The 9223-nt window shown below is 42.8% G+C and overlaps 1 protein-coding gene across 3 annotated transcripts in view; it reads left to right on the top strand.

Annotated features, from left to right (window-relative positions):
* The window catches only part of lrrk1 (leucine-rich repeat kinase 1), a 111456-nt gene that overhangs the window by 57255 nt on the left and 44978 nt on the right, over window positions 1-9223 (top strand). For all 3 annotated transcript variants that reach the window (XM_061893125.1, XM_061893119.1, XM_061893111.1), the window contains exons 17-18: window positions 6252-6424; window positions 6550-6670. In XM_061893125.1, coding sequence (XP_061749109.1) covers window positions 6252-6424; window positions 6550-6670 — 294 coding nt within the window. The remainder of the gene's footprint in view (window positions 1-6251; window positions 6425-6549; window positions 6671-9223) is intronic.

Genomic DNA, 9223 nt, shown 5'->3' with positions numbered 1-9223 from the left:
GCTGTGTCCAAGCCTGACTGCATCCACGAGAGAACGAACCAGCAGCATGATGCCTCGCAATCGTTACAGATACTGATATATACAGTTGTGGAATTAACACATTATTATGCCGAATTTTTTTGCATTCAACAATGTAACAAGGTTTTCCAAAATAAATCAACTCAAGTTATGGAAAAAAACTGCCAACATGGCACTGCTATTTTTATTATTGAAGTTACAGCTTGGAATTTAGGACATGCTCTTCCTGAGAGAGCGTGAGGAGGTTGAGGTGGGCGGGGTTGAGGTGGGGGGTGGTTAGGGGCTAGCGGGGGTGTATGTTGTCATACCGGAAGAGATAGTGCTGCAAAGGGTTCTGGGTATTTGTTCTGTTTTGTTAATGTTGTGTTCCGAAATGTGTTTGTCTTTCTTGTTTTGTGCGGGTTCACAGTGTGGCGCATATTTGTAAAAGTGTTGTGTTGTGTTGTCTCTCCTCCCCGGCTGCTGCCTTTTAACAGAGCGACAGGTGATTAGACAAGCAGGCCCAGGTGGGCCATCTACGCACCTGTCGGTCCTGGCACACCCTGCTTCGCTGCAGGTCTGCAGGCCACGCCCTCCAGTACATGATTTTAAATCAATCAATCAATCAATGTTTACTTATATAGTCCTAAATCACAAGTGTCTCAAAGGGCTGCACAAGCCACAACGAGATCAGTGGTTCAGCGGCCACATCAGGGCAAGGAAAACTCACCACCCAGTGGGACGTGGATGAGATTGACTATGAGAAACCTTGGAGAGGACCACAAATGTGGGGAGACCGGCTGCAATGGACGTCGAAATATGCCATATAATGTCAAAAGGGAAAGAACAAACATATTTAGTCAGAAAAGATTTAGCATTTTATTAACCCATATTATTTCCAGGCTTTCGCGGGCCACGTAAAATATGGTAGCGGGCCATATTTGGCCCCCGGTCCTTGAGTTTGACAACTTTGGTCCAAGGGATCTAAAAAGGGACAACTCATAAAAGTTGTAAAAAAAAATGTTTTGACGTTTTTTTCTTTTACTTTCAATGCTTGAATCTCTAGATCAGGGGTCTCAAACTCAATTTACCTGGGGGCCACTGGATGCAGAGTCTGGGTGAGGCTGGGCCGCAAAAAAATATTTCTTTAAAAAAAATATTAATATTATTAATTTCAATTTTCAACACAAAATCAAAATATAAATAAACAAAATGAGAATCAAGTCATGTGAGGCAATGCAAATTAAACAATAAAAAACACAAATAACTGTTTGAATTGGTCCAGGCTATCGGGGACTGTTAATACTGACGGACAGGTGTCGCAGTGTGACTGCAGCCAGGCCCATAAAAAAAAACCCTCGTCTCCATGGCAACGTTTCTGTCGCTTTCGCTCATTTGCCGCTTTTCCACTAACGCAGGGGTAGGCAACCCAGAACGTTTTTGGAGGGGGGGGGCTTGGTGTGGGGAGCTTGCCGTGGTGATTAAAGGCCTACTGAAAGCCACTACTACCGACCACGCAAACTGATAGTTTATATATCAATGATGAAATATTAACATTGCAACACATGCCAATACGGCCTTTTTAGTTTACTAAATTGCAATTTTACATTTCCGGCGAAGTGTCCTGTTGAAAACGTCGCGGTATGATGACGCGTGCGTTTGACGTCACCGGTTGTAGCGGACATTTTTTTCCAGCCCGATCCGAGCTTTAATCGCATAATTACACAGTATTCTGGACATCTGTGTTGCTGAATCTTTTGCAATTTGTTCAATTGATAATGGAGAAGTCAAAGAAGAACGATGTAGGTGGGAAGCGGTGTATTGCAGCTGCCTTTAGCAACACAAACACAGCCGGTGTTTCCTTGTTTAAAATTCCCGAAGGTGAAGCTTTACTATAGAACAGAGCGGTCAAGCGAACATGGTTCCCGACCACATGTCAACCGGCAGGTTTCGGTGAGGAAATTGTGCTAATAAGTCGGCTCTGACCGTAGACATGAGCGGAGCATGTGTCCTCCTGCATCTGCGGACTATTACATCCTCCCACCGGAGACACTGGCGGTCACCACACCCGTGGCCACACCCCTCCGATTTTCAGGTACCATATAATCTCACTAAAACACTAGTAACACAAGCAGATAAGGCATTTTCCAGAATGATCCTAGTAAATGTGTCTAGTAACATCTGAATTGCTCTCACTGCCTTCGCCTTTTTTTTTTCTTTTTTCTTTTCTAGTCCTTCACTCTCACTATCCTCATCCACAAATCTTTCATCCTCACTCCAATTAATAGGGAAATTGTCCCTTTCTCGGTCTGAATCGCTCTAGCTACTGGTGGCTATGATTATAAACAATGTGAGGATGTGAGGAGCCCTACAACCCGCGACGTCACGCGCACATCGTCTGCTGCTTCCGGTAAAGGCAAGGCTTTTTTTATTAGCGACCAAAAGTTGCGAACTTTATCGTCGATGTTCTCTATTAAATCCTTTCAGCACAAATATGGCAATATCGCGAAATGATCAAGTATGACACATAGAATGGACCTGCTATCCCCGTTTAAATAAGAAAATCTCATTTCAGTAGGCCTTTAAAGTTACGGTAGCACAATTAGCCCCGTACGGGCTATAGCAGACAAGCAACCCTTCGTGTAAAACTTGCGAGCCGCGCTAACAATGAACTTTTATAGTAAGGTGGGGGCCGCAAAATAACGTGTCGCCGCGTGTTTCAGACCCCTGCTCTAGATCAACTTTCAGATTATAAGCTTTTATTTTTATGTCGTATATCCTTGTTTTTTTTTTCAAAGAAAATCTTTGTTTTTCTATGGCAATCACGCACGATATGTTACAGGGGCGCGGGTTCGTGGATGCGCGTGGAGTGTCACCCCCTCGGTGCACGGGATCCCAGCAGGTAGCGGGACGGCGTGGCGCAGTGGGAGAGTGGCCGTGCGCAACCCGAGGGTCCCTGGTTCAATCCCCACCTAGTACCAACCTGGTCACGTCTGGTGTGTCCTGAGCAAGACACTTCACCCTTGCTCCTGATGGGTGCTGGTTGGCGCCTTGCATGGCAGCTCCCTCCATCCGTGTGTGAATGTGTGTGTGAATGGGTAAATGTGGAAGTAGTGTCAAAGCGCTTTGAGTACCTTGAAGGTAGAAAAGCGCCATACAAGTACAACCCATTTATCATTTATTTATCATTTAAATGAAGGTAAGAGCAGGTTTTAATGTAAAAGTACAACAGAAAAACACTTTTACAAAAGCGCAAATCAAAGGCGTGCCTTAGCACAGAGGCTTCACGGTGGCAGAGGGGTTAGTGGGTCTGCCTCACAATACGAAGGTCCTGCAGTCCTGGGTTCAAATCCAGGCTCGGGATCTTTCTGTGTGGAGTTTGCATGTTCTCCCCGTGAATGCATGGGTTCCCTCCGGGTACTCCGGCTTCCTCCCACTTCCAAAGACAAAATAAAAGATAGGTTGATTGGCAACACTAAATTGGCCCTAGTGTGTGAATGTTGTCTGTCTATCTGTGTTGGCCCTGCGATGAGGTGGCGTCTTGTCCTGGGTGTACCCCGCCTTCCGCCCGATTGTAGCCGAGATAGGCGCCAACGCCCCCCGCGACACCAAAAGGGAATAAGCGGTAGAAATGGATGGATGGATGGGCCTTAGCACAGAAAGCTAAATGCTAATACAAGCAACAGGCAAGTTACACTTAGCAGCCAGAATACAAAATAGGCAAAACTCACGTAAATGTTGCGGGAAGCAAACAAACCGGCCAGGCAGAACAAAGGTAGCCGGCGGGCTTGAATACAAAATCATAATCACAGACAGGTGTGCGCCTGGCACCAGTGCAGGTGAAACAAATGATGAAGCCATGGTGACGAACGTAAACAAGGAAGTGCTCAAATACTGGGATCGGTAGAGTCCAAAACGCGATCAAAACATACACAAAAACAAACGATGCATGAAGTGGATCGTAACAGTGAAGTGAATTATATTTATATAGCGCTTTTCTCTCGTGGCTCAAAGCGCTTTACATAGTGAAACCCAATATTTTAAGTTACATTTAAAGCAGTGTGGGTGGCACTGGGAGCAGGTGGGTAAAGTGTCTTGCCCAAGGACACAACGGCAGTAATTAGGACGGCGGAAGCGGGAAACGAACCTGCAACCCTCAAGTTGCTGACACGGCCACTCTACCAACCGAGCTATGCCGCCCTGAATAATATGGGAACCTTGATGACGTACAGTCGCAGTCAGCAAACACAATGCAGGGGTTCTTCCCGCCCAGTTCCAGCGTCACGCGCTTCAAGTTACTTCTGGCCGCCGCCGCCTTGATCAGCTGACCGACCTGCACCGGAAAAAAGGCAGCGGTGAGCGGCGTGGACTCTCGGCATCATGGGTAATACACAGTATAGCAATAGGCAGTTTGAATGAAGAGTTTATTTGACTAAAATCAAGATACCTCTGTGGATCCCGTAAAGGCCACTTTGTCGATGTCCATATGACTGGCGATGGCGGCGCCGGCTGTGGGTCCTAATCCCGGCAGAATGTTGACCACTCCCGGAGGGAAGTCGGCCTGAAGCAACGCCAGAACAAAAACAACCACAATGACCACCAGGGGGAAACCGCGTCCAACGGCAGTGACTAGGATGGCGGAAGCGGGAATCGAACCTGCAACCCTCAAGTTGCTGGCACGGTCACTCTACCAACCGAGCTATGCAACAGAATATGCAATATTTTCTCCCAAAACTGTTTCAAAGTGCCATCCATCCATCCATCCATCATCTTCCGCTTATCCGAGGTCGGGTCGCGGGGGCAGCAGCCTAAGCAGGGAAGCCCAGACTTCCCTATCTCCAGCCACTTCGTCTAGCTCTTCCCGGGGGATCCCGAGGCGTTCCCAGGCCAGCCGGGAGACATAGTCTTTCCAACGTGTCCTGGGTCTTCCCCGTGGCCTCCTACCAGCTGGACGTGCCCTAAACACATCCCTAGGGAGGCGTTCGGGTGGCATCCTGACCAGATGCCCGAACCACCTCATCTGGCTCCTCTCGATGTGGAGGAGCAGCGGCTTTACTTTGAGTTCCTCCCGGATGGCAGAGCTTCTCACCCTATCTCTAAGGGAGAGACCCGCCACACGGCGGAGGAAACTCATTTGGGCCGCTTGTACCCGTGATCTTATCCTTTCGGTCATGACCCAAAGCTCATGACCATAGGTGAGGATGGGAACGTAGATCGACCGGTAAATTGAGAGCTTTGCCTTCCGGCTCAGCTCCTTCTTCACCACAACGGATCGATACAACGTCCGCATTACTGAAGACGCCGCACCGATCCGCCTGTCGATCTCACGATCCACTCTTCCCCCACTCGTGAACAAGACTCCTAGGTACTTGAACTCCTCCACTTGGGGCAGGGTCTCCTCCCCAACCCGGAGATGGCACTCCACCCTTTTCCGGGCGAGAACCATGGACTCGGACTTGGAGGTGCTGATTCTCATTCCGGTCGCTTCACACTCGGCTGCGAACCGATCCAGTGAGAGCTGAAGATCCCGGCCAGATGAAGCCATCAGGACCACATCATCTGCAAAAAGCAGAGACCTAATCCCGCGGTCACCAAACCGGAACCCCTCAACGCCTTGACTGCGCCTAGAAATTCTGTCCATAAAAGTTATGAACAGAATCGGTGACAAAGGACAGCCTTGGCGGAGTCCAACCTTCACTGGAAATGTGTCGGACTTACTGCCAGCAATGCGGACCAAGCTCTGGCACTGATCATACAGGGAACGGACCGCCACAATAAGACAGTCCGGTACCCCATACTCTCTGAGCACTCCCCACAGGACTTCCCGAGGGACACGGTCGAATGCCTTCTCCAAGTCCACAAAGCACATGTAGACTGGTTGGGCAAACTCCCATGCACCCTCAAGAACCCTGCCGAGAGTATAGAGCTGGTCCACAGTTCCACGACCAGGACGAAAACCACACTGTTCCTCCTGAATCCGAGGTTCGACTATCCGGCGAAGCCTCCTCTCCAGTACACCTGAATAAACCTTACCGGGAAGGCTGAGGAGTGTGAGTGTTTCAAAGTGGAATATTTTTAATCAACTGCAGCCTTGAATAGGTCGATGACGACAACATTGATTTTGATTGATTATGTTCTAAACAATGACCGTTTTGAAGGAAAAGAACATCCTTCGAGTTTTTGGACGAGCACGCTGTTCATGTGTGACGACAACGAGGTGGATGTTGCAACAAATATGCTTGTCTGTCGTCAAGGCCCGAGCGCCCAACTCCGTGGTGGTGGTGGTGGGAACACATCTGGATCTCATCGACTCAAAGTTCCGCACGGAGAGACTGGCGACACTGAGGGCTTACATCTTGGCACTTTGCCGCTCACCGTCGGGCCCGCGCGCCAGTGGATACCCTGACATCAGCTGTAAACATCTGCAGTCAGTACACTTAATTGGGCTCTTCCTAGAAACCTAATCTACTACACGGGGTTTATTAGTACAGCATTTCATCTGTGTGTGTGTGTGTGTGTGTGTGTGTGTGTGTGTGTGTGTGTGTGCTCCAGTGAGGTGTCGTGTAAGACTCTGGAAGGTTTGGACGGGCTGAAGAAGCTCATCCACCAGATGGCGCTCTCGATTAAAGACGGCAGCGTCTCCGCCGGCGGTGGGAAGCTGCTGGGGAGACTGGTGAGTCCGTGCTGGTTTTTCTGTTGCTTTGTTACATTTTCTTTCTTTCTTTCTTTCTGTAGTTTCTTTGGAACACGAACACACATACAGCATAATACATCACTCAATTTAATATCATTCATTTTACGCCAGGGGTCACCAACGCGGGGCCCGCGGGCACCAGGTAGCCCGTAAGGACCAGATGAGTCGCCCGCTGGCCTGTTCTAAAAATAGCTCAAATTGCAGCACTTACCAGTGAGCTGCTTCTATTTTTTAAATTGTATTTATTTACTAGCAAGCTGGTCTCGCTTTGCTCGACATTTTTAATTTTAAGAGAGACAAAACTCAAATAGAATTTGAAAATCCAAGAAAATATTTCAAAGACTTGGTCTTCACATTCATTTATTTTTTACTTTGCTTCTTATAACTTTCAGAAAGACAATTTTAGGGAAAAAATACAACCTTGAAAATTATTTTGGGATTTTTAAAAACATTACCTTTTTACCTTTTAAATTCCTTCCTCTTCTTTCCTGACAATTCAAATCAGTGTTCAAGTATTTTTTTTTTTCATTATTATTGTAAAGAATAATACATTTTGATTTAATTCTTCACATTAGTTTCTGTTTTTTCATCCATCCATCCATTTCCTACCGCTTATTCCCTTTTGGGGTCGCGGGGGGCGCTGGCGCCTATCTCAGCTACAATCGGGCGGAAGGCGGGGTACATTTTTAATTCAAAGAGAGACAAAACTCAAATAGAATTTGAAAATCCAAGAAAATATTTTAAAGACTTGGTCTTCACTTGTTTGAATAAATTCATTTATTTTTTTACTTTGCTTCTTATAACTTTCAGAAAGACAATTTTAGAGAAAAAATACAACCTTAAAAAGTATTTTAAGATTTTTAAACACATTCTTTCCTCTTCTTTCCTGACAATTTAAATCAATGTTCAAGTACATTTAATTTTTATTGTAAAGAATGATAAAAAAATTAAATTTAATTCTTCATTTCAGCTTCTGTTTTTTTTGATGAAGAATATTTGTGAAGTATTTCTTCAAACTTATTATGATTAAAATAAAATAAAAATATTCTGGCAAGTCTAAAAAACTTTAGAATCAAATTTGAATCTTATTTCAAAGTCTTTTGAATTTCTTTTAAAATGTTTGTTCTGGAAAATCTAAAAGAAATAATGATTTGTCTTTGTTAGAAATATAGCTTGGTCCAATTTGTTATATATTCTAACAAAATGCAGATTAGATTTTAACCTATTAAAACATGTCATCAAAATTCTAAAATTAATCTTAATCAGGAAAAATTACTAATATAGTTCCATAAATTCTTTTTAAATTTTTTCAAAAAGATTCGAATTAGATAGTTTTTTTTCTTCTTTTTTTTCAGTTAAATTTAGAATTTTAAAGAGTCGAAATTGAAGATAAACTATGTTTCAAAATTTAATTTTCATTTTTTTCCCTGTTTTCTCCTCTTTTAAACCATTTAATTAAGTGTTTTTTTCATCATTTATTCTCTACAAAAAACCTTCCATAAAAGGAAATGACAGACAGCAATACCCTTTATATATATATATATATATATATATATATATATATATATATATTTATATATATATATATATATATATATATGTGTGTTAAAGGTTAATTGAGCAAATTGGCTATTTCTGGCAATTTATTTAAGTGTGTATCAAACTGGTAGCCTGGTACATTTAATTTTTATTGTAAAGAATGATAAAAAAATTAAATTTAATTCTTCATTTCAGCTTCTGTTTTTTTGATGAAGAATATTTGTGAAGTATTTCTTCAAACTTATTATGATTAAAATAAAAAAAAAATATTCTGGCAAGTCTAAAAAACTTTAGAATCAAATTTAAATCTTATTTCAAAGTCTTTTGAATTTCTTTTAAAATGTTTGTTCTGGAAAATCTAAAAGAAATAATGATTTGTCTTTGTTAGAAATATAGCTTGGTCCAATTTGTTATATATTCTAACAAAATGCAGATTAGATTTTAACCTATTAAAACATGTCATCAAAATTCTAAAAATAATCTTAATCAGGAAAAATTACTAATATAGTTCCATAAATTCTTTTTAAATTTTTTCAAAAAGATTCGAATTAGATAGTTTTTTTCTTCTTTTTTTTCAGTTAAATTTAGAATTTTAAAGTGTCGAAATTGAAGATAAACTGTTTCAAAATTTAATTTTCATTTTTTTCCCTGTTTTCTCCTCTTTTAAACCATTCAATTAAGTGTTTTTTTCATCATTTATTCTCTACAAAAAACCTTCCATAAAAGGAAATGACAGACAGCAATACCCTTTATATATATATATATATATATATATATATATATGTGTGTGTTAAAGGTTAATTGAGCAAATTGGCTATTTCTGGCAATTTATTTAAGTGTGTATCAAACTGGTAGCCCTTCGCATTAATCAGTACCCAAGAAATAGCGCTTGCTTTCAAAAAGGTTGGTGACCCCTGCTTTACATCATGTCCTGCCGACAACACCCCAGTTTTTACCATGAATGGATGAACGTGGAGCCCAACTTAAACAAGT

This window comes from Nerophis ophidion, linkage group LG02 (assembly GCF_033978795.1).
Source record: "Nerophis ophidion isolate RoL-2023_Sa linkage group LG02, RoL_Noph_v1.0, whole genome shotgun sequence".
NCBI classification, from domain to species: domain Eukaryota; kingdom Metazoa; phylum Chordata; class Actinopteri; order Syngnathiformes; family Syngnathidae; genus Nerophis; species Nerophis ophidion.
This window is presented reverse-complemented; position numbering and strand designations above follow the sequence as displayed.